The sequence below is a fragment of the Gloeophyllum trabeum genome (assembly GCF_000344685.1).
Source record: "Gloeophyllum trabeum ATCC 11539 unplaced genomic scaffold GLOTRscaffold_00003, whole genome shotgun sequence".
Classification (NCBI taxonomy): Eukaryota; Fungi; Basidiomycota; class Agaricomycetes; order Gloeophyllales; family Gloeophyllaceae; genus Gloeophyllum; species Gloeophyllum trabeum.
Window position 1 is genome coordinate 2,361,086 of NW_006920412.1, and position 22,220 is coordinate 2,383,305.

General features: G+C 53.4%; 7 protein-coding genes across 7 annotated transcripts; 3 read left to right on the forward strand and 4 right to left on the reverse strand.

Moving 5' to 3' along the window:
* GLOTRDRAFT_14924 (uncharacterized protein) lies at nucleotides 1–428 on the forward strand (the record flags this gene model as incomplete). Its single annotated transcript, XM_007864602.1, has 2 exons — nucleotides 1–229; nucleotides 298–428. Coding segments are annotated over 2 exons (360 nt in total), but the record flags the coding sequence as incomplete, so codon positions are not given.
* Nucleotides 429–4,751: 4,323 nt separating this feature from the next.
* Nucleotides 4,752–7,485, forward strand: GLOTRDRAFT_37160 (sulfate permease; the record flags this gene model as incomplete). Its single annotated transcript, XM_007864767.1, has 11 exons — nucleotides 4,752–4,868; nucleotides 4,917–4,971; nucleotides 5,021–5,103; nucleotides 5,150–5,212; nucleotides 5,267–5,559; nucleotides 5,617–5,768; nucleotides 5,825–6,079; nucleotides 6,135–6,930; nucleotides 6,989–7,070; nucleotides 7,120–7,259; nucleotides 7,326–7,485. 11 exons carry the CDS (start codon nucleotides 4,752–4,754, stop codon nucleotides 7,483–7,485), a joined length of 2,196 nt encoding a protein of 731 aa, XP_007862958.1.
* Nucleotides 7,486–7,642: 157 nt separating this feature from the next.
* Nucleotides 7,643–8,809, reverse strand: GLOTRDRAFT_35985 (YebC-like protein; the record flags this gene model as incomplete). Its single annotated transcript, XM_007864686.1, has 7 exons — nucleotides 7,643–7,852; nucleotides 7,908–8,082; nucleotides 8,137–8,202; nucleotides 8,249–8,325; nucleotides 8,375–8,497; nucleotides 8,606–8,677; nucleotides 8,729–8,809. 7 exons carry the CDS (start codon nucleotides 8,807–8,809, stop codon nucleotides 7,643–7,645), a joined length of 804 nt encoding a protein of 267 aa, XP_007862877.1.
* A 485-nt stretch (nucleotides 8,810–9,294) lies between these two features.
* On the forward strand, nucleotides 9,295–11,613 carry GLOTRDRAFT_126951 (MFS general substrate transporter; the record flags this gene model as incomplete). Its single annotated transcript, XM_007865437.1, has 14 exons — nucleotides 9,295–9,367; nucleotides 9,429–9,532; nucleotides 9,592–9,606; nucleotides 9,660–9,750; nucleotides 9,804–9,886; nucleotides 9,942–10,115; nucleotides 10,168–10,352; nucleotides 10,419–10,482; nucleotides 10,552–10,675; nucleotides 10,724–10,876; nucleotides 10,925–11,003; nucleotides 11,063–11,201; nucleotides 11,266–11,321; nucleotides 11,376–11,613. The coding sequence occupies 14 exons, from the start codon at nucleotides 9,295–9,297 to the stop codon at nucleotides 11,611–11,613; spliced, it is 1,578 nt and encodes a 525-aa protein (XP_007863628.1).
* Nucleotides 11,614–11,628: 15 nt separating this feature from the next.
* Nucleotides 11,629–14,755, reverse strand: GLOTRDRAFT_114880 (sulfate permease). The gene is made up of 10 exons (XM_007865438.1): nucleotides 14,612–14,755; nucleotides 14,419–14,546; nucleotides 14,303–14,357; nucleotides 14,166–14,248; nucleotides 14,039–14,101; nucleotides 13,695–13,987; nucleotides 13,488–13,639; nucleotides 13,184–13,435; nucleotides 12,320–13,133; nucleotides 11,629–12,257 (listed from the first exon to the last, which is right to left on the reverse strand). The coding sequence occupies exons 2-10, from the start codon at nucleotides 14,542–14,544 to the stop codon at nucleotides 11,807–11,809; spliced, it is 2,289 nt and encodes a 762-aa protein (XP_007863629.1). The 5' UTR covers nucleotides 14,545–14,546; nucleotides 14,612–14,755; the 3' UTR covers nucleotides 11,629–11,806.
* Nucleotides 14,756–15,263: 508 nt separating this feature from the next.
* GLOTRDRAFT_72892 (uncharacterized protein) lies at nucleotides 15,264–19,860 on the reverse strand. The gene is made up of 5 exons (XM_007865439.1): nucleotides 19,659–19,860; nucleotides 18,525–19,472; nucleotides 17,809–18,474; nucleotides 15,862–17,753; nucleotides 15,264–15,801 (listed from the first exon to the last, which is right to left on the reverse strand). Exons 1-5 carry the CDS (start codon nucleotides 19,772–19,774, stop codon nucleotides 15,719–15,721), a joined length of 3,705 nt encoding a protein of 1,234 aa, XP_007863630.1. The 5' UTR covers nucleotides 19,775–19,860; the 3' UTR covers nucleotides 15,264–15,718.
* Nucleotides 19,861–20,727: 867 nt separating this feature from the next.
* On the reverse strand, nucleotides 20,728–22,039 carry GLOTRDRAFT_114882 (NAD P-binding protein; the record flags this gene model as incomplete). Its single annotated transcript, XM_007865440.1, has 5 exons — nucleotides 21,565–22,039; nucleotides 21,342–21,467; nucleotides 21,163–21,290; nucleotides 20,822–20,971; nucleotides 20,728–20,761 (listed from the first exon to the last, which is right to left on the reverse strand). Exons 1-5 carry the CDS (start codon nucleotides 22,033–22,035, stop codon nucleotides 20,728–20,730), a joined length of 909 nt encoding a protein of 302 aa, XP_007863631.1. The 5' UTR covers nucleotides 22,036–22,039.
* Between the last annotated feature and the right edge of the window lie 181 nt (nucleotides 22,040–22,220).

Consider the following 22,220-nt stretch of genomic DNA (forward strand, 5'->3'; position numbering starts at 1 on the left):
GAGAACTGTCGTCCCCCGTCAAGTGCTGCTGGCCATGAAACGGTGAATGGCATCCGTGGGATGGCGCATGAATTCGGAATTGTCACCACCTGGAAGGCGTACCTTGATCTGTCCGACCCGGCACCCGCACGTTCGCCCAACATCAGGTCGGAACTACAGTCCTCGGGCGTTTCGCTCGTCGACTGCCCGCGCAACGGGCGGAAGGACGTCGCCGACAAGATGATGATCGGTGCGTGAGTCCTCGTTACCCCCGGCAGTGTATTGCTTCGTGGTGCTCAGGATTGACTTGCATGTTAGTGGACATGGTGACATACGCGCTGGACAAGCCGCAGCCCGGGACCATAATCCTGATCTCGGGCGACAGGGACTTTGCATACGCAGTGTCGGTGCTGCGCATGCGCAAGTGGGCCGTCGTGGTCGTTATGCCCCAGGTCAACGGACACGACAGTATGAGATACACCGCCTCGGTCGTTCTCGACTGGGGTGCCTGTGTGACCGTGAAGTCAGACAAGCCCCGGCAGTCGAGGGCGCCTCCGGCCAGGCCCCGGTCGTTGACGGACTCCACCTTTACGGGCTCAACCTTAATCAAGTCTGACAGACGAACGGATGCGCCTCTTGAGAGACTTGGTCCTACTGGAGACGCACCCATCACATCATGTCTTGTCCGTGAAGAAATGGAGAGTTGCATTACAACACTTTCCAGATTCGCGCCTCGATTGCGGGAATTATCACAACCCCTGGCTTATGCGGGGTGTACCTCGAGTCATACTGCTTCAATCATGCAGTCCAAGGATGCGCAACCCTCGGACTCATGTAATTCCGTAGCCGCCGGGGAGGAAGTGCCAGCCCATACAAAGACTTTCGCAAACAAATCTGTCGAAACTACCCGGCGGCTCTTTGAAACTTTGGGCGTGCAAACGCCTGAGAGTTTTCGATATGACCTTGTGCGCAATTCCGAATGGATGTCGACACCCATGGTAGAGCGGGATGATGGCATCGGTGATTGCACGCCATCAAGTGGCGGCTTCTCTCCCCGTGCAGATTCAGACTTCGCTCGCATCGAGGACAGCCCGCGGTCTCGAGCGAATTACATGAGTTGGCTTGACGGGTATGAGGAAGAGGTCGCACCATCACAGACGGTGACGGCAGTTCCGTCGTCACCCAGTTGTAAAGTCACATTCGTGGGCTGGTCATCTGACGACGAACACACTCAGGATTCTCTAGATCGACGGGAAACCCCCCAGTCAAGCGAAGGATTGACTGCCACGAAGGACATGCTGACAATCGCTGCAGATTACTGTGGCAACCGACGTGCGGAAAGTGGTCCATCGACACCCCTCAGTGTGGTACCTCAGCGCCCCCTTTTTGTGTCGAAACCATTCCAAGGACCACTCATCGGCTCATTATCAGCACCAGTCTCGCCAACAAGGGAGAGCCCATTGCCGCGCTGTATTCTGACAGTAGATGCAGAGAAATCTGCCCCTCCGCCTCCGCGAGCTCCGGATGACATACCACTAAGCACCAAATCTGATGATCACATAGGTACGCAGAACCCGTATTCATCGAAGGTTCTGGAGGAGGATTGACAATCCGACGTCTATCTATTAGCCCATTCTGCGACGTCCCCTCCCAAGGATCTACGCGACAGTGATGCTGATCTACCCCGTGCGAATGTCCAGGTGCAAGAGGAGGCTACTGTACCTGCTCGGTTCAAACCTTTGGTTGACCTTCTGCAGAAATTGGAGCTGTCTGGGCACAGGCGCCCCACGCTAGCTATGGTGGGTGAGCAAATGAAGAACAAGAGTGCTGTGTACCTGGCGGCTGGTGTTGGTAGGCTGAAGGACTATGTTAACTTAGCACATCAGGCTGGGATTGTCGACGCAGGGGGTCCGTCAAAAGGTGGTGAGTGGGTGGGATTGCCCGCGGCCAAGAGGGGCCCCGAGTCGGCATCATCAGCCGTAGGGATGATGGCTCCGTTGTCACCTGGCGGTAAAGCCGTATCTGTGAGGTTGGCGTTTGGAGGAGGGACCAAATCTGATGACTACACGGGTAAGCGGAACCTGATATCCGCCGAACTTTCTGGATAGGTATTGACAGTCCAACGTTCGGCTATTAGCCCCTTCTACGACTTCAACTCTCAAGGCTTCACATGACAATCATTGTGATCTACCCTGTGCAAAGGACCAGGTACCAGAGGCTCCTATAGTACCTGTCCATTTCAAGCCTTTGGTTGCGCTCCTGGAAAAATTGCAACTGTCTGGCCTCAAACGCCCTATGCTAAGTCAGGTAGGATGCCAAATGGAAAACAAGCTCGCTGCATACGAAGGGTCCGGCGTCAAAAGGCTGAAGGACTACGTGGTTTTGGCTCAGAAGGCGGGCATAGTAGAGATAGGGGGACCCTCATGTGGGGGTGAATGGGTCGCATTGACCGCGGCTTGTAACGGTAAGAAGTCAGCACGCTCAGCTATAGGGACGTCAGCACCCGGTAGTAAAGTCACTTCTATGGGCCGGGCCCTCGGGGAAGAAAGGAATCAGGATACTCCGGATCGGCGGGAAATACCTCAATCCAGCGCTGTATCGAGAATCATGTCGACACCACCTGCGGATTATCGCCACCGCTATATGACAAGTGGCCCATCGACACACTCCTCCGTCTTCTCTGAGTCGAGCATCTCCAATGCACTTGAAGGAGACTCGAACCGCCCGATTTCAGCACCAGTCATGCCGAAGGAAAGCTCGGCGGACTTTGCTCTGATGGTAAATGTGGAGATGTTTGCCACTGCTCCGTCTTCGCCAGTTCAGGCTCAGACACTGCTGAGCACCAGACTCAGGGATGATCACATAGGTAAGCAGATTTCACTGTAACTGAAGGGTCTGGATGAACATTGACATTTCAGCGTTTGTCTATTAGCTCCTTCTACGACGACCTCTCCCAAGGCCCCACTCGACAATCATGCTGAGATACCATGTGCGAAAGATCAGGCACCGCAAGCTGTAGTACCTGCCCACTTCAAAGTCCTGATTGACATCCTGGCAAATCAGCATCTGGCTGGGATCAACCGTCCTTCACTGGGTTTGACAGAATACATGTTGAGAACCAAGGGTTTCGTGTATGAAGGAGCAGGTATAAGCACGCTCAAGGACTATCTGGATCTAGCGCAGAAGGCAGGTGTGGTAGAGATGGGTATCCTTCCTGGTGGTCGCGATTGCGTGACATTGACAGCCGCCTGGTGGCCTCGGGGTGAGAAGTATTCGTAGTACCATCATTACTAGCCTCCGTTTTTCCACGCTTTATGCCCACCTCCTACTCGTATTTCAAAGAAGAGCCTGAACTTAGCCGAGGCTATGTGGTCCACCGATTGACTGCCTGCGACATACATTCTCCATATGAAAGCCGAGTACTTCAGATTGTTACAATAGAAACAACCCTGCTTTACCGGTGGAACTAACGAAGCAGGTTTCTCTGTGAGGGAGACTCTTACGCCAGCTGGATTAGACACGTCTAAGGACCGCGGTGAGAAACCATCGGGACGTTTGTGAGTGCAGTGCAATACGCATGTCAGTTCATTTACATCGATGCACTCCGCTGGAGGTTGGGAGCAGGAATATGGGACATCGTTCTGAGGTCGCATGAACTTGAAGTTTAGCTAAATCCGAGCATGACGGAAGAGCCTGAATCGGGAACCATGCATATCCATCCGCGAACGACTGGAAGTTGAATTGGATGGAGCATCGCTCACCTGTCTGTAAACCTTTACGATAGAGAGAGGTGCTTTATCAGCAGGCACCGCACACATACCGCTATGGAGCAGGAGAATGCACCGCCGAAGTACGCGAGCGGGATGCCCGCATGTTTCTATGAAGGAGAAATGCTGGGCACTGAACGCTAATCCTGATTTGTTGAAATATCAGCACCGTGAAGGTCAGGAAGCCCATGGCACGCAGTAACTGACAGTAATCATCTCTCACGACACCCGAGGGCCGAGGAGTACCTACAGACGCGCTGCATATTCTGCATCATCTGGTTGGGTAGATCGAGAATGAGCTCGAGAGTAGTCAATCAGTGTCCTGGCAGCTCAATCAAAGATGATAAGCCCAACACATGCGTACCACTTGCTTCGGGCAGGCAGGACGTCGCAGACTGCATGATCAAGCTGTGCATGCATATGCCGGTTGGCCCTGTTTCATACAGTAATTGCGGTGGATAGACACTGGCAGTTGCGGGTTCGCGGACTCGGACTCGTCAACGATGAAGGGAGAGCGATGTGCGTTGCCCAATCTCGGGGCGCGAAGGAAAACGTTCCGTACCCAAGAAGCCTTCTGGCACGTGGTCGACGCGACAAGTTGCTGTGGTTCGAGCGGCGGACCCGCGCACCAACCTGACTGCTGTGGCCGAGACCAGCACAACGTCAGCATCAGACGCAGAACCTAGTGCCGGTCAAATTCACGAACCTGACAATTAACCAAGGCCTCAGTAGTCCGCAATGATATCTGTCAAATCTGTCTTACGGTGTCTTTCCACGCCATGTCAGGCAGCCACAAAATGAATTCCTCACGACCCTATTTGCCTTCTCTCCAGGCAACGCGTCTATTCACCGCTTCTCTGTCTGAAGGATCCGTGATCCTTCTCCATATTCTGAGAAGACGTGTAGGAGTACTATCTTACCGATTCCCTGCGATAACTGCAGCTGGACCGGGACTTACAAAAGCCCCCCACTAACAGAGGGTAAGGCTCGTGCTTCTCCCTCTTCATGGCTGCCGCAACTATTAAACTAGGAAAGCGGATTATAGGCTACCCAGAGGAGAGGGTGCCAGTCATATCCGTCCAGGAATGGGCGGACAAAACCTTCACCGATCCACTACACACCGTAGGTCGTTCCTCGCTGTTTTTGGCAAGTCCTCATTGCTTTCGCTAGCTCCTGCAATATCTGAGCAGCCTTTTCCCCATCATTGGATGGGCATCTCGCTATAGTGAGTCGCTGACTTTTAAGGGCCCAACGGCCCTAACCATTGTCTGCAGACCTCGGATGGGCGAGCGGTGATGTCGTCGCCGGTCTGACAGTCGGCCTGGTCCTTGTCCCTCAAAGCATGTCCTACGCGCAGGTAGTTAGACGACATACTCCGATGGGCTCAGGCTAATAACAATTAGATCGCAACGCTTCCACCTGAATACGGCCTCTATTCTTCCTTCGTCGGCGTGCTGATATATTGCGTGAGTTCCACATTGATGGAGACGATTATAAGTCTGACTCGTGGTTCTGCTTAGTTTTTCGCAACTTCGAAAGACGTGTCTATCGGACCTGTCGCCGTTATGTCGCTTACCGTCTCGCAAATAATCAGGTTTGTAAACGAACATCACCCCGACGAATGGAGTGGACCCCAGATTGCTACTACCGTTGCATTCATATGCGGATTTATTGTGCTTGGTCTTGGTCTACTGCGCCTGGGCTGGTTAGTGGAATTTATACCAGCACCTGCGGTCAGTGGCTTTATGACTGGCTCGGCCATAAACATCGTCTCCGGCCAAGTTCCTGGCCTGATGGGAATCACAGGCTTTGAGTGAGTGGTCGTGCCCCTTCCCTCCCATTCGCGTGATAACAGCCACTATTTTTGTAGTACTCGAGCGGCAACATACAAAGTAATAATAGATACCCTCAAGGGCCTCCCGAGGACCAAACTTGACGCTGCCTTCGGGTTGACTGCTTTGGTCTCGTTGTATATTATTCGCTTTGTCCTGGAGCGTCTGTCACATCGATATCCAAGAAGGGGTGAGTTATGACTTTCAGGCGTATATTTGGTCAAAACTGACCAGTTTCCAAATAAGCCCGCCTATTTTTTTTCATCTCGGTCATGCGAAACGGTCTGGTCATCATTATATTGACAATAGCATCCTGGCTCTACACACGGCACAGAAGAAGTGCGCATGGGACTTACCCAATCAAGATTTTGGGCACTGTCCCCCGAGGATTCAAGCACATTGGGCAGCCGATCATAGACAAGAAATTGATCAGCGTCCTTGCGCCTGAATTACCTGTGGCGACAATCATCCTTCTTCTCGAGCACATCGCCATATCAAAATGTGAGCTTGTGCATTTCTTGCCAGGATGTACAAGTATTTATGAGACTTCACATAGCTTTTGGCAGAGTGAATGGGTACAAGATCAACCCCAATCAGGAATTGATCGCTATCGGTGTAACTAACACCATTGGTACGGTCTTCGGAGCATATCCTGCGACAGGATCGTTCTCTCGCTCTGCCCTCCAGTCAAAGTCGGGTTCCCGGTCTCCCGCTGCAGGTCTTTTCAGTGCCATCGTGGTCATAGTGGCGTTGTATGGCCTAACACCTGCCTTCTACTGGATTCCCACTGCCGCCCTCTCGGCCGTCATCATTCACGCAGTCGCAGATCTGGTAGCGTCACCCAAGCAGGTGTACTCCTTCTGGCGGGTATCACCCTTGGAGTTCGTTATCTGGTTGGCAGCGGTGTTAACCACCGTATTCTCGACCATCGAGAACGGGATATACGCCTCCATTGCGGCTTCGCTCGTCCTCTTGCTCGTGCGCGTGGCGCGCCCTCGTGGGCACTTCCTCGGCAAGATAACGGTCCACGCTGACGATAAGTCAAGAGAGGTTTATGTCCCACTCAAGCCTGATAGCGGGGTGATGAACCCGCATATGAAGGTCCACCCACCTGCGCCCGGCGTTGTGCTTTACCGGTTCGAGGAGAGCTATCTGTATCCCAACTCTTCACTGGTGAATGACGCCATTGTCGACTTTGTCAAGCAGCGCACGCGGCGGGGGAAGGACATGTCCAGTATCAAGGCTAGTGATCGGCCGTGGAACGATCCTGGACCAGCCAATGGAGGTGCAGATGATTCGCAGGACGACAAGAAGCCTGTGGTGCGAGCAGTAGTCCTTGACTTCTCCGCGGTGTATGTGATTCATATCAGTTTCGAGGCGGGCCCCTCTAACCATACGTTGTTCTGTCAGCTCTCACATCGACACTACGGGTGTCCAATCCTTACTTGATACTCGAGTAGAGGTCGAGAGATGGGCAGACGGACCAGTAGAGGTGAGTCATAGAGTCCGCCGAACAAGTATTCGCTAACACCCTACTTTAGTTCCACTTCGCATGCATTCTGTCGCCCTGGATCCGTCGAGCTTTGATCGCCGCTGGTTTTGGCACTGGTACTCCGTCTGCGAAGCTGCCTCAAGAAATCGCACCCGTGGTACCCGACCATGACGGCTACCTGTCATCTGAGTACAAGACTCACAGAGACAGGAAAGTCGACCCAGAGGTCGGGACTGAGACGCCGCGCACTGTCAGTTCCGATATCACAGACGAAAGTCTAGGATATGCTCACGGCAAAGACGCCGGGCCTCTCGTGCCCTCTGCAACCCCCTTCTTCCACTTCGACCTGGCAGCAGCGGTTCGTGCAGCTGAAAGCGGCGTTAACCATGAGCCTACCTTGGGAGATACGGATTGATTTTGTGCGACGAAACCGTCCCGAATATTTATACGATCGCCAACGACATGTAGAATATAGATGATGTACTGTGATGTATTTTACGACTCATCCATGTAGCAGCTAGAGAACAGCAGAGGCTGTAATACAATAGCCATCGACGAAACCGCGACCATGGTCAGTCTAAGGTAGTCCAGACACGTATTGTATCTTCGTTATCCTCCAGCGCCTCCACGAGCTCCGATATCGAATTGGTCAGTGACTCGTCAGCTTCCTCGCCAGGTTCCGTAGGAACATAAACTAATTCGCTTTCCAGGAGCTCTCGATATTTGCCCGGTGCCGTGGCAGCGGACGCTACCTTCGATAGCACGTTCGGCGGACAAGTGAACTGCGATGGGGGCTCGTGAGTTGATGGCTATCCTGCGATCAAGTCAGGCACTAACCTCGACTTCGACTGTGCTGTCTGATGAATCTACGGTCTCGAAGTCCTCCGCACCGGCTTCCAGCGCAGTCTCGATAAGCTGTTCCACGCGCTCTTCGTGGTCTTTTCCCTTATCTAACGCCACTCGGACGCGGCCCTTTTTCGCGAACATGAAGCTCACTGGTGCAAAACGGCCACTGATTCGGGGTTTAGTATGTGCGAGGAACGGAGGAAAGGATTGGCGAGCATACTTGTGATCGTTTAGTATCTCACGTAACGCGTGCAGTGTCCGGTTCGCATTGTCTGTTAGACACTCTCTTCATACGATGGATAACTTTGCATGTCAGCAATGGACTTACTCACATTAGGATTCCAACGGAGCCGTGCGCCATTGCCTCGTACATTAGTTGACTGCTCCCTTTGTCCTTGCTGCCGGAAGCCTAGAGCCGGTAGGTAAAGAATCCATCTCAACGAGACAGGCCTACGCACTCTAGCCAGTGCCTTCTCTACGTTGTCTTTAGGGACGCCATTGGCCTTGGCTGCCTTGAGTACGGCGGCAAGACTAGCGTTCTTCTCGGGATCGGTGGACCCACCACCTATCACGAGATCAGTCTACTGACAGAGAAGTGGCTTTCAATGCATACTTCTCACTGCCACGACAATATCCTATCCTGATAAACATTAGCCAGGAGGGTAACAGGGCGGAAGTAATGAACATACGCGGCTGATCTTGCTATAGACAGCAGACTTCTTCAAGTCATTAGCGCCTTTCTTCTCTTTAATTTTAGACCACTATGAGATAGGATTAGTTTCTTGCAGCATGTAGTAGCGACAGCAAACAACTTTATTGTGGCCAGAGAACCGGACTGCCGAGCTGCAGAAGGTCCGTCGAGGTAGTACCAGCCGTAGATGTGAGAGGATCATGGCAGGCGACATATATTAGCTAGCCGAATGTTGCCCAGCAGACTCTCCTTAGTCGATCCACGATGCGCCTGTACGGGCAAGCACAACACTTGGAATGTTTTGAGGCGTTCCTCTGGGACGCCGTGGAATGATCGTCGCGGCCGAGAAAGGATACAGCGGCAGTAATTAGTGGCAAGGCACGTGACGCCTACGCGCTTTCGGTAGAGCTGTTGCGCTTTACGCTCTTCCGGTGTGACGATCATGACTGCAGCTCCCGCTGACATCCAGGGCGGCGTGGATAGAATGGGCAGGGACGCGCTAATGTCGGAGGGGCATTTTGACGCTCAGTCAGGCTTGGCTTATCTCTGGGGCCCATATAAGCCTGCTGCACCTCGAAATTTCTGTTTACGGAGTTCGAGGTGAGTCTACGGACGCACCACATCCGACCTAAAGTACTCAATTGTAGTCTCCTTTGTTAGCTTGGTTTGGTACTCACGTAGAGTAAAATGAAGCGATCTATGGACAAAACGCCGGACTCCGAAGAGAAACGGGCTGAGGCTCAGTGTACTGTGACCCAATGTGCGTTCGCGCCAACCCCGCTGAATACATTACCATGACCATGCGCTCACGAGATACACAGTATCCGAGGACGGTGGCTCCGTTGAAGATGACTCGAGTGTATTGGAAAGAAAGATAGTTCTGCTCAACCGAGCCTTGGATGACATAGGAATGGGGAAATACGGGGTAGGCCTCTAGTATGGGCTGGTACATGACATCCTGCAACTAATACATCTGGTACTCAGTGGTACATCTTCCTTGTGAGCAGACAGTATCTGTGATACATTGGCTCGTTTACGAGCCTTCCGAACAGTTATGTGGCTACGGCTACGCCCTCGATTTAATGTGGGCGCAGGCATTTGGCCTTATCGCAAGCTCTGCGCAGCAAGAGTTTGGTATCTCTGGTTAATCGTTAGTTGAATCAGAGAGTTATCAACTATTGATTATCGATTCACAGACACGCAGTTTGGCAACATCTTCACCGCTTTCAACACCGGGCTGACTGTAGGAGCGTTCACCTGGGGATTACTCGTGGACATCGTCAGTATAGCTTTGGTTGAATGGGACCACATGCTCACGGAGTATCTTTCTTCAGGTGGGCCGCAAGTGGGCGTTCAACTTCACTGTATTCATTGCAAGTATCTTCGGGCTTGTTCTCGGAACAGCACCGAGCTGGAATGCCCTATGTGTTCTTGGTGCTTTCACGGGCTTCGGCATTGGCGGAAATATCCCTATAGATGCATCCATTGTCTTGGAGTTCATCCCCCAGGTGGGCTCTTCAGGCCCTCAATGCGCACTTCTCGAGTACTGATTCTCGCCAGAATCGGCGCTATCTTCTGGCAGCCTTATCCGTGTTCCAGCCGCTGGGGATGGTCATATTTTCCCTCATTGCCTGGGGCCTTATCCCTACCTATAGCTGTAGCTCCGCTCTTCCGTCTTGCTCGCAGGTTGCAAGCGGCGCTGCGTGTTGTACGAAGTCCAGTAATATGGGATGGAGATACAGTGTGTGAGTGTCAATATTCTCAGGCTTCTCAACTCCACCTTACATAGACTATTATTGCCGCACATGCAGCTATACTTTAGGAGGGATCACGTTGCTGTGCTTCTTCCTGCGGTTCATTGTATTCAATTTCCAGGTATGCAGATGATACTACGTGTGCTCCCACACGGGACATGTCGCGTGTTTATGACACGATTGCCCATAGGAAAGCCCGAAATTCCTTCTTTCGAAGGGACGGGACGGAGAGGCCGTCGCCGTTGTTCATCGGATCGCCACTATCAACGGAACGTCCTCGACGTTAAGCCTTGATGATCTACGGGCCATAGATGGTAAGCCAGGATATCCTCGTCGCGACCGCATGGCTAAGCATGCTCCAGGAGTACACGGCAAAAGAGACGCTGGACCATCCGGCCGTCTGCATGTCACCAATCTGAGACACCTGAGGGGATTCCTCTCTAGCTGGCAGATGGCAAGGTTGACGATCTTCACTTGGTTAACATATATCTTCGACTATGCCGCCTTCGCTATCGGTAGTCTTATTCTTTATCTGTGTCCGTTCAGCTGACGAACTACTGCAGCTGGGAATTTCCTCCCGACCATCCTACGACGGAAAGGAGCGGTGTCTGGCCAATCTGTGTCAACCACCTATCGCAACTAGTAAGTACAGGGTCGCCGAGGCTATTCTTCCCGTATGGTATGTTCACTGTGTCCCTCAGCATCGTCATCTATGCGCCTGGTATCGTGGGCGTCATGGTTGGGGCAGCAGCAATCCAGATCCCGCACGTCGGGCGCAAATGGGTCATGACAGTGTCTGCAACGCTCATGGGAATCTCGTTATTCCTCTTCGTCGTCATAGTAAGTCGTGCATTTCTCTGATCGATGCTGCTGGGTCGAGCTCCATTGCCCTTGTATCTCACAGGACTCTCCTGCTGCGAATGTCGGATTCAACATGATGGAGTATTTCTTCCAGTCCATGTTAGTCTTCCTATATTATACTAGCAAAGATGGGGTTACTAAAGCACCTCCCAGGTTCAATGCCGTCCTATACGGTTGGACTCCGGAGGCGTTCCCCTCATACTTCCGGGGTTCTGCTTGCGGCATCGCTAGCACCTGGGGCCGCCTATCCTCCATTATCGCTCCCATAATAGCAACGCATCTGCTAGCGACGTCCGCCAACGGCGTACTATATCTTGCTGGTGGCGCTGCTCTTCTCTCAGCAGCTTCCACTGTGTTCCTCACGGAGACCTCCCGAAGGGACGCAATGTAATCTCGCAAACACGAGCAGGCATTCGTTTCGTAATCGGTTCCATACAATTAGGGAATCAATGGCGCCCTAGAATACGTAAATCTAAAGGATACCTTGGCTTTTCGCATCCTCATACACTGGTATAATCCCAACGATCGTAACGCATGACTGAAAGCAAATAAATAATACACGGTAGTCCTCTAAAGTCGGTCTCTTAAACATTAGACTTTTTAGGTTCATCAACAGTTTCTCGTGAAGACGTCTGAAGCAAGCCGATCTCTGCAGCGCGAACAGCTTCAGCGAGGTCGAAATGGAAGAAGGGTGTGTCTTCTGGCACGATCGGAGCAAGAGTCGCGTCTGATCTCGAGCTGTCTATCGAGCTACGTTGTCTCGACTCTATCGGCGGTGTGACTGGAGCAGCTTCCGGATCCCGAACCGTGGTCGGCGTCTCTCCGTATCCACCGTGATACGGTACGACAGGCGCGATTTCGCGCGGCAGACTCGATGCGGGCGCGCCGGTACCGAACCCGCCAGCGACCAACGCTCGCCGTATCCAGGGCGAAAGGATAGTGGCGAAGTGGAACTCGACTTGACGATCCGCCCATCTTTCAACTTCATTTCGAGTGTCAATGAGAGCCTGCACGCCCGTTGTATCTATATGTGACCTGAGGGGGGGGGGAACTAGTCAGATACAATACTTACAGTAGTTGAGCGAGACGAAACTCACACTCCGGAGAAGTCAAGTACGATGGCGTGCAATAAAGGTTTACTTGAGTCGTCCTCAGGCTCGGCGGTCTTGCCACGGCCAGGGCCAGGATCATTCCACGGTCGGTCGCTAAGTTTGACCGCACCCATGTTCTTTCCACGCCTCGTGTGCTCTTTCACATAGTCCACAATGGCCGAATTGATGAGGGATGAGTTGGGGTACAGATAACTCTCCTCGAATCGATAGACGATCACACCTGGCGCAGGTGGGTCCACCTTGAGATGAGGATTCATGACCCCACTTGGCGGCTGAAGCGGAACATAGACGTCCCGAGAGTCGCGGCTCTTTTCGCTAGCCTCCGAGCGCAGAGTAACCTTGCCGAGGAAATGGCCTCTAGGACGGGCGATACGCACTAACAGCAAGGCAAAGGAGGCCGCGATGGAGGTGTAGATCCCGTTTTCAATGGTGGAGAAGACGGTGACAAGGACAGCGGCCAGCCAGATAACGAATTCCACGGGGGAGACACGCCAATACGAGTAAACTTGTGCAGGAGATGCGACAAGGTCGGCGACAGCGTGAATGACTACCGCGGACAGACCAGCAGTGGGAATCCAGAAGAAAGCCGGAGTCAGCCCGTATAAGGCGACGATGACAACAACAGCAGTGATAAGACCTGCGGCAGGCGTCCTCACGCCTGACTTCGACTTCAGAGCGGAACGAGAAAAAGATCCGGTCGCTGGGTAGGCACCGAAAAGGGTACCAATGGTGTTGGTGACGCCTATCGCGATCAATTCCTGGTTAGGGTTAATCTTGTAGTTGTTAACACGTCCAAATGCTGTAGACATCATCAGCTATATCCACTTCCGAAAAACTTCTTCGACTTACACTTTGAGATAGCGATATGTTCGAGCAGCAGAATAATTGTGGCAACAGGTAGTTCCGCCCCAAGAGCGCCGACAAGTTCAGGATCTATATGCGGTTGTCCGAGATGCTGGAACCCTCGAGGAACGTTTTGCAAGATTTTGATGGGATATTTCCCCTTGACAAGCCTGTGGCGACAGTACAACCAGGAAGCGATAGTGAGGACTACGAGGACGAAGGCATTCCTGAATACCGAGATAAAGAAGAACAGCCGCGCTGTATGAAGATCTTAGTGTGCACGAACTAAAAATATAGCGATCATATTTACCTCTATGAGGGAACCGCTTGCCTAGGTAGTCACAGACTCCGCGGACCAAATAAAGGCAGGTAAGTCCAGTAAGTCCGAAAGCTGCATCCATCTTGGTTCTCGGCAGGCCTTTCAGGGTGTTAATGATGACTTGATATGTGGCGCCCCTCGTGCTACAATATATCAAATATAAGCAACGGAAGCAGGACACCAAGCGAGTTTTCTTACTTAAATCCGGATATTCCCATTAACCCTGGTACTTGGCCGGCTACGATGTTGATGGCAGAACCAGTCATGAAACCACTGACGGCGGGGGCTGGGATAAATTCCACGATCCAACCAAGACGCAGCAGTCCAATTGCGAGGACGATGAATCCGCAAATGAAAGCAACAGTGGTCGCAATTTGCGGGCCTTCCCATTGACCCGGGTGCGCCTTATCCACATGAGCGATGATCTGCGATACCGTGAGGGACATCACAGCGACTGGGCCGATGGATACATCTTTTGAGGTGGCGAAGAACTACAAGGGATCAGTGAGATTGAATGCCTTCCGGTTGTGCATGCTACTCACACAATATATTAGAACACCAACAAATGATGAATAGAGACCATATTCTGCTGGTAATGTTGCGATCTAAGAGATCGAGTTAGGATTGTCGGACATCTCCACATCGTAGGATATTCCCGGAAACTCTTACCTGGGCGTATGACATGCTTTGAGGGACTAAAACCATCCCCACCGTAAGACCAGCAATTACATCGCCAGTCAACCATCCGAGATCTGGAACGCGAAACCGTTACTACAAGATATCTCAGGAGATGCAGACTGGCGTACTATATCGCGTAATCCATCCAAGTATAGGAAAAAGGCTGGTAAGATAATTTATTAACTGTATAAAGCGGTGCATATGGGTTAGAGCTCCGAGCAATATAATCGCAGGGGGGGCGTACATCTTGCTTCGGGTCTTGCGAAAGTGAGCGGAACCAATCCTTCACAGAGACTACGGAGACCTTGTCTTCCGGATAGTGGATGACCTTCTTTCCAATCTTCTCGAGCTTTTGCAGAGGGGGCGTCATTGCTGAACAGCCAGAGACGTTAGAACCGGCGAAAGCTCGAGCTGGACTCGGCGGGATTTATAGAAACCTTTTGACAGGCCAGGAACGGTAAGGTATTGCGCGATGGAGACCACCAATGAGGCCTTAAGGGACCGGCTGGAGTATATATGCCAGCGAAGGACTGGTAGCGGTATAGTGGATGTGGCGGAGCGAGACTTCCAACCTACGGGAGGCGAAAGGAGACGCGAACCTAGCGAAGGTTAGCAAGGAAGTCAAGTCTGCGATCAACCATATGAGTGCATTCATTTTCGGGATTACGATGGGAGTAGTCATCAAAAGCAGGTACGCCCATAAGCACGCAATCCTTGCTGCAGTTGACGCGACGGTGGATATCCTTTAACCAAACTTAGTTACCGTATTTGGCAGTGGCTTACGAGCTTCGGCGTCCTGCAAAAATGAATCGCCAGACCTACGTTTGCACTCCGCGGCGCGCGGCCATACAGTATTCCTCCGGGCTTACCCCCTGATACTCGCTGTTACTGGACGCCTGGGTTGGGCCGCGAGGACAGGCATCCCGTCGCCGCCCTCATGTGGCAATGGACTATGGATTTGTGCCATGGCAGTCAAGTTGACAAGCGCCACTAACTAAGCCTTCGGGGGCAAGTCCAACGCGTCGGAGTTTGATTTCTCACCTGTCGCCGATGATGATCATGTTCCACAGCTTTCTTGCAACTGCATGTACCCTATAGAGTGATTATAGATCGTCTGTATCTCGAGACAGTCCGTGTAATAGTACTTCAAGTTACATTGCTGAGTGAATAAATATATGAAGGAATACAAACCAAGAGAATGAGGTATCCGACAATGAAGAGGTATCAGCCGGGGAAGTGAAGGAACGACATACGGCGAGGAAAATGAGCGAAAGAACACTGCACATCAATACATACTTGAGGAAGCTCGTGGCCCTGGACAGGACGCAGCGCTGACCGTGCATGGATGGATTCGGACGCGAGATTCCGAGTGCCGACCTTCATTTGCATCCGCAACCGCTGACGGCAGAATGCCATCGATGCGGAGGACGCGGAGTTGTCGTGCGAGCGAAGAAGATCGTTTCGTAGGCACGCGGCTTGAAGTAACGAGGTAGGATCGAGGACGAGAGCAGATTCAATACATCCCAACACGCTCGCATCCAGCGTTACGTGGTAGCCGTCGCGAAGATAGCCGCAAGATCCCGCTCATGCGCAGCGTGTAACTGCTTGGCTCGGGCTTTCAATCGTACTGCATAGAACATCAATGATGAGTACCAGAAGACGGAACAAGCAAATAATTAAAACTCACGATTACGGTCGAGACTGAGCAAGACCACCTTGACGGCGTCGTGCTTGACTTCCTCCGGTACATCCGCCGCCTTGAGGAAGGCAGAGCGATCAACCCAATGTTCGTCTTGCCAGATCGCGGCACGAAGGATGAGGTCATCCATGTTCCTCTCCCATGAGCCTTGACGGTCAAAGTCGACCTGCTCCGAGCGAACGCTCAAAGTCGTCATATAGTTACCCTTTGATGTCAGAATCTTCAGGGATGTCGAGTGCGAGCGCAAGTGGGAAATGATGTAAGATAGAGCACTAGAGGCAGCACCACTCAATTCCGGGGCGTCGGAGGCACCGGATAAGCCATCGAGCTCCATGATGACCGGTAAGGGCACCACAATTGTCCATTGCATGCTTTCCACAAGAGACTGGAAGACGGAGAGGGAAGACAGAAGAATGTTGGTGTCAACAACAAGAACCGAGTAGCCAGGGACCAGCTTGAGCGAGGGGCGGGCATCCACAGCAGCCTTCGGCTTCCGAGGCGCGCGAGCAGGGGCAGAACGCCGGGGCGGAGTGCGCTGGGCAGAAGACAGGAGACTTCGGAGATACCTCCGACGAGCCTTGAGGGCCTTGACTTCGTCAGAATCTTCCTCGTCTTCCTCGTCACTTTCTTCGTCGTCGCCAGAGATTTGGTCGTCGTCGACGTCCATCAAATCGTCGTCGCCCCACCGAGTACCCTGTCGCCGCCGCTCCTGCTCTTCGCGCTGCAGCCTCTCTTCCTCCTTCCAGTGCTGAACCTTGACGGATAACGAGCCTCCTATGATCCACTCCCGCGAAGACTCAGCACGGCCGAACCCGTCAACAGATTGTGCAATAGCAAGGCCTGCTCTGACAGCCCTTACCCATCGCTGCGACGACTCGGAGCCAGGCTTCTTGTTCCCATTGTCGTCATCGTCCTCCTCTTCAATAATCCCGTCGATGTCGGCATCTTGTGCGTCGCGTCTCTCGAGTACTTCGAGCTCGACGTGCTTCGCGTCACTCTCAGGAATCTTCAACCAAAATCCACGTTCGAAGACTTTCCGTCCAACCCACTCCATGCCGCGGATGCACCAGTCCTCCGGCAAGGGGCGACAGCTGCTAGTCAGCATAGCCCAGCGCGAACTCTCCTCGTGCGTCATGTTGGTTGGCACAGACCGGGAGTAGAACGTCGCCAGATCTTCCCATGGCAGAGCCCGCTCCAGAAGATTTCGGATAGTTTCATGCCTCAGGAGAGTAGCCAAGAAAGTCAAAATGATTGTGATGTACGGGTTCAGGGCAGGCTTCTGTAAGACAGATGTCTTGCGCGTGGGCTTCCTGAGTGCGTGCGAGAGCATCGAGAATGTCAGTTGCAGCGAGAGCCTGAAGGCGAGCGGTAATTCCGGTGATTCAGTTGATGCTGCCTCCGACAGAGCCGGTGAAGCCCCCACGGTCGAGGACTTCATCTCCTTATCACCGTCTGCGTCTTCTCCGTCTTCGTCGACGTCCATCTTCTTGCTATCGCCGTCATCTTCCTTCTTGGCGAGCTTCACTTTCGCTGCTGCCGAAGAAGTCGCCGCGGCACTGGCACCGATCCCGAGACCCAAGACGCCGGTCTTCCGCAGGACACCGCCGGGACGGCCATATTCGAGGATACCACCAATGTTGACAACCGCCATCATGATCCACTCCCTTTCTTCGGCGCCATCCAACTCCAGCCGCTCAAGGAAACGATCGAGCGACTTGCCGAAATCGTCGAGCTGGATATTCGTGAATAGCATGCCTTGTAAAAGAACGAACAGGTCGGGCACACGCGCATCGGGCAACGCACGTCGAGCCTGAGCGTCGACTGACCAGAGCGGGAGGATGGACTCGCGGGACGTTTGGAATGGATGTAATGTAGTCATCCTGCAATGAAAGCCGTACTTAGCACGAGTTTCTCGGCAGTCAAGGACCCACTTACCCCTTCACAAAATGGTACACCGCTCTGAGCTCTTCGCCCTCGACTTCGCGGCATAGAAGCCCCATGTGATGATGGAGCTTCCCCTCGACCGGCTTCTCAGCGAGCGCGGTGGCGTACCACTCCCGCGCAATACCTCGCCACCGCTCCTTCTCCGGCTCGACGTCCATCGCTCGAGCGGCCGCCAGTCCGATACTGGGGCTCTCGGAGTCGTCGATGCGAGCGGCAGGCTTGTCACTGATGGATGCTTTCGATTTGGAGGCAGGCGGAGGAACAGGTGCCTCGAGAGAGGCTTGAGATACGGCATTCACGGTGAGAGGTTGGGGAAGACCCTTCGCATAGGGCACCTTCATCGCCATATCCGTGACGACCATGCGATAACGTGCAAGGTCACCGAGTGCTTCTAGCCAGCTTAAGCGATGAGCGTCCAACGTCCTCTCCTCCAGTAAGCCGGTGTAGAACGTGTAGGCATAATAAATGAAGTCTTGCAGGTGTTCGAATGCGACGAGGGAATGCCACGACGAGCGGCGCAGACTCTCGAGGAGCTTGTGGAAGCCATGGGTCCAGAGCCGGATGATGATCTTGTACTTCTCCGGGATATTCCGCAGTGAAGACGGCACACTGGGCGCGAGGGAAATCTCGAGAAGATTATGCATCATTTCGGCCAACCTACCGCGCTAGTGAGATCATATCGGGACGACGGGAAGATAGTGACTCACAGCTTGTGATCCTGAACCACCTTCCTCCACTTCTCCTGCTCGGCCTCCTCATCCTTCTCCTTAGGCTCCTTGCCATTCCTAGCCTTCAGCACGACACCGCTACCCCTAGCCGGCGCATCTCGCGCAAGCCCGTCATCCGCGTTGAGGCCATCGTCCTCATGAAGGATACGGTCTTCCAGGGCTGCAATGGCACGATATAGTTTCTTGAGTTGCTGAGAAAATGCAGTGTTGTTGCTGCCACTTGATTCTTGTGAAGGCTTGCCTTGATCGAAGAGCGCCGAGCCGGTCGACGATCCGTCTGTAGTGCTAGATGACAGTGTGAAGCTCGAAGACGCTAACGAGTGGGCATATGAAGAGGTAGAAGATGCCGATACGTAATCGCCGGACGATTTAGGAGTGGGAGGCGCACGTCCATCTGGACCGACAGAAGGCCGCACGAGCACGGAGAACCGCACAGGGTCGTCCTTACGGTGATCAAACAGTTGGCGATGTACGTGAGGCTCGCGAGAGTGGGGAGATGATCGGGATACTTGAACGTTGTGCGAGCTGCTATTGGATTGAGAGTCGGAGATCGATTCAGGCTCGGCAGTGCGGCGCATAGGGATAGGGTCGATATGGGGATTGAAGAGTTTCTTGGATGGCCCCGTGTGCGAGGGATCCTGATGATGGGGAGATGGGCGTGGCGAGTGACTTATCTTCAGTCGGCGAGAAAAATCGAGGTCCTCCCGGTCGAGGGAGGGATTAGACACGACGACTCGAGGGGGGGAAGATTGAAATGACTTTCGAGGAGGCGAGGATTGCGCGGGATGGCCGCGTAGAGTGGTACATGAAGGTCTCTCAGCGGAGCGCTTTTCCACAGCCATTCGGCCCGTAGACTGGGAGGCAGTGGATTCGTGGATGACAGTAGGTGGCGAGGGACGTTCAGCTCGTTCTCTTGGCTTGGTCGCACTGTTTTACGACAGTTTATTAGCATGACTCAACAGTACGTCGAGTTCCTTCCGGGTGCTGCGCCGCCGTACAGCAAGATACGGAGGCGGTACACCCTACCGACGTTTCGTGAACATCGTCATGGTGCACTCCCTCAAGCATCGTCCTGGAGCACCCGAAAGGTCTCTATACTGAGAGTGTACTCACGCTGCTTTCGTCCTCTGCAAAGCAAAAATGCGCTGTGCGAGATCAGTCGGACAGCCTTCTCGCAGTTCACGCTCCTTGCCCTTCCTAGAGGGCCGCGTCGACGTTTCTTCAGACATTTTAAAGGCGTAACGGCGCAGACAAGACGCGCAACGTCAGCGGAGAGAGGGTAGAGGAGAGAGAGATGAATAGGCGCATGCGCAGCCCAGCAGTGTGCGGTTTGAAGGCTCTCCGCAGCAAGCGTTTCTAATCGCAGTCCGACTGCTGCGCCGATCGCGATCTCGAGATCCTCACGCTACCGCTTGCCCACGTGGCCTGACCGACGCCTCCGCACCCGCGCCCGTCGTTGTTCCCTGTTCCGCCGCATCCTTCCTCATCGCGTCCCACGGCGCCGACGCATGTCCTGTATTTTCTGCGCTTTATTCTCGATTTCATGCCCTGCTCTGGCTGCGCTGGAACCCCGCTGATGCCTGTAAATCTAGGCTCGCTGTCTATTCTCAGCTGCATAGGACATCACGACAGCCTGATCATGTCCCTCCGTGGACGTCAACGCGCAAACTTAACAGGCCTCGCGCTTCCATGTTCGGTGCATTCGACGGCCTTATCTGATAGTCTCGTAAAGTTGTTGCATGCTATTTTATCCCACCACGGAAACGTCACCATGAATTCTCCGAGGAAACATACCTTCGTCCGCCCTTGGGCTTGGCTTTCGCATCCTGTGTCTCCCATGGAAGATGTCTTGCATTGGACTCGACATAAGGAGTCTCCCGATCTCTTGCCAGAGGTCCGAATCATTGGACCAGCTGCGGCCCGGTTCGTACGTTGTAGGCACATGCTCGGTGGCCGACCGTAGCGCCCGGGGCACTATTTGCCATTAAGGGCAGGCGGTATTGGAGATTCAGCATATCCGCGCGTCTTAGGCCAGCCAGCCCTCACTTGCTGGAAACCAGATGAAGCTACGCATGTTCAGCAACGGTGAGATGCAATGTTAACTCTGGCACACATAGACTAAATACGGAATTCTCTCTGTACACGATCATTCGCTGGCAGTCAACCAATCACAGCCCTCCGATCACCACGCATGATGACCTCCACTAACAAGAATACTGCGGCGAGTTTGCCATAAGACCTTTATGATAGCAGGGATCAGGATAAAAGGCACTCACTCGCTGCCCGTGCAGAACGTACTGGCATCGCTCGCCAGCCAGGTAACAACGCCTCTCATCTCGTCGGGGCGCCCAATCCTTCCCAATGGGTTCATGCTGGACCACTTGGCTAGGAGCTCCGGTTGCGTGTCGAGATACGCCGCAGTCATCCTGGTACCATTATTCAGTGTCTGTTCTGTCAGAAATGGATAGCGATCGATAATAGCACGGAGCCAAATGTGGTGCGCAGCACCATCGGAACCGCCGTCCCGAGCTACGCCCCGGGCAAATTGCAGCCCGTAGGGCGCGACACAGCTTACACTGGTAAAGCGCTCGGCGGGGAAAGGTGAGAGGTGACGTACGACGTATAGATGTGTCCCGGTGATATTGTGTTAACTCTGATCCCCTTCACGCCGAGCTCGCAAGCCATACTGCGTGCCATCTGCAGGACAGCGGACTTGCTGGTATTGTACGACACCCATGCATGGTCCTACCGAGGTGTGAGTGTTCTGGTTCCGCTGGCGGCTCTTCCGAGTCTTACCCGGTTAGTGATGCTCCCGCTCATGGAAGCGATCATTACTATGCTGCCCGGTAACCCGAATCTGGACATCTGCCTGCCAGCAGCTTGCGCCGTGAACAATACGCCGTGCGTATTGATATCTAGGACCTAACTCGATCGGCAGCATCAGAACGTACGCAGCATGGAAAGCGTAGTCGCAGTCAAACAGTGACCCAGCGACGCGAACTACGCTACGGCGACGAACCTGTTTGAACTGCTCCGCCGGGTACTCCAAGCAATCTGTATGATTCTTCAAGATACCTGCCGCCGCGACACACACGTCTACGCGGCCCTCCTTGTCCCCAATCTTCTCGGCTTTCTCCCACATCCCCTTCTGGTCGGTCACATCGGCGCTCACGTACTCAAGCCGTCCGCCCTGCTTCCCGTTACCGAGGTCCATCTTCGCGATATAATCCTTTACCGCTTTCCATTCGTCTCCCGGCTCTTGCGGTAAGTCGAAACAATAGACAGCCCTCGCACCTGCCTCCAGCAAGGCCATAGCCGCCTCGAGACCTAGTCCTCGGTTACCGCCGGAAACGATACCTACTCTGTCATCTAGGGAGAACTCTCTGGTAAGCAGCGTTGGTTTGGGGGCGATGGAGGGATCTTTGGCGTGGGCGAGCGCCGCGACGACGCCTATCGGGTACGGTGGTTCCGGCGGTTTTAGAGTGGACATATTTGTATCGAGTGCTGTAATGCCTTGGTATGGTACGCACCCGCCTCTTTGTTGCCCCTTATATATCCGTACGTGCATTCCTACGTGATAGCGTGAAGCATCGTTCCGTATTCCGGTGAGTAAGGACCAGGTGACCCAACAATAGCCAAGGGGAAGCTCTGAACTTTCTGCTTACTGGACACTTT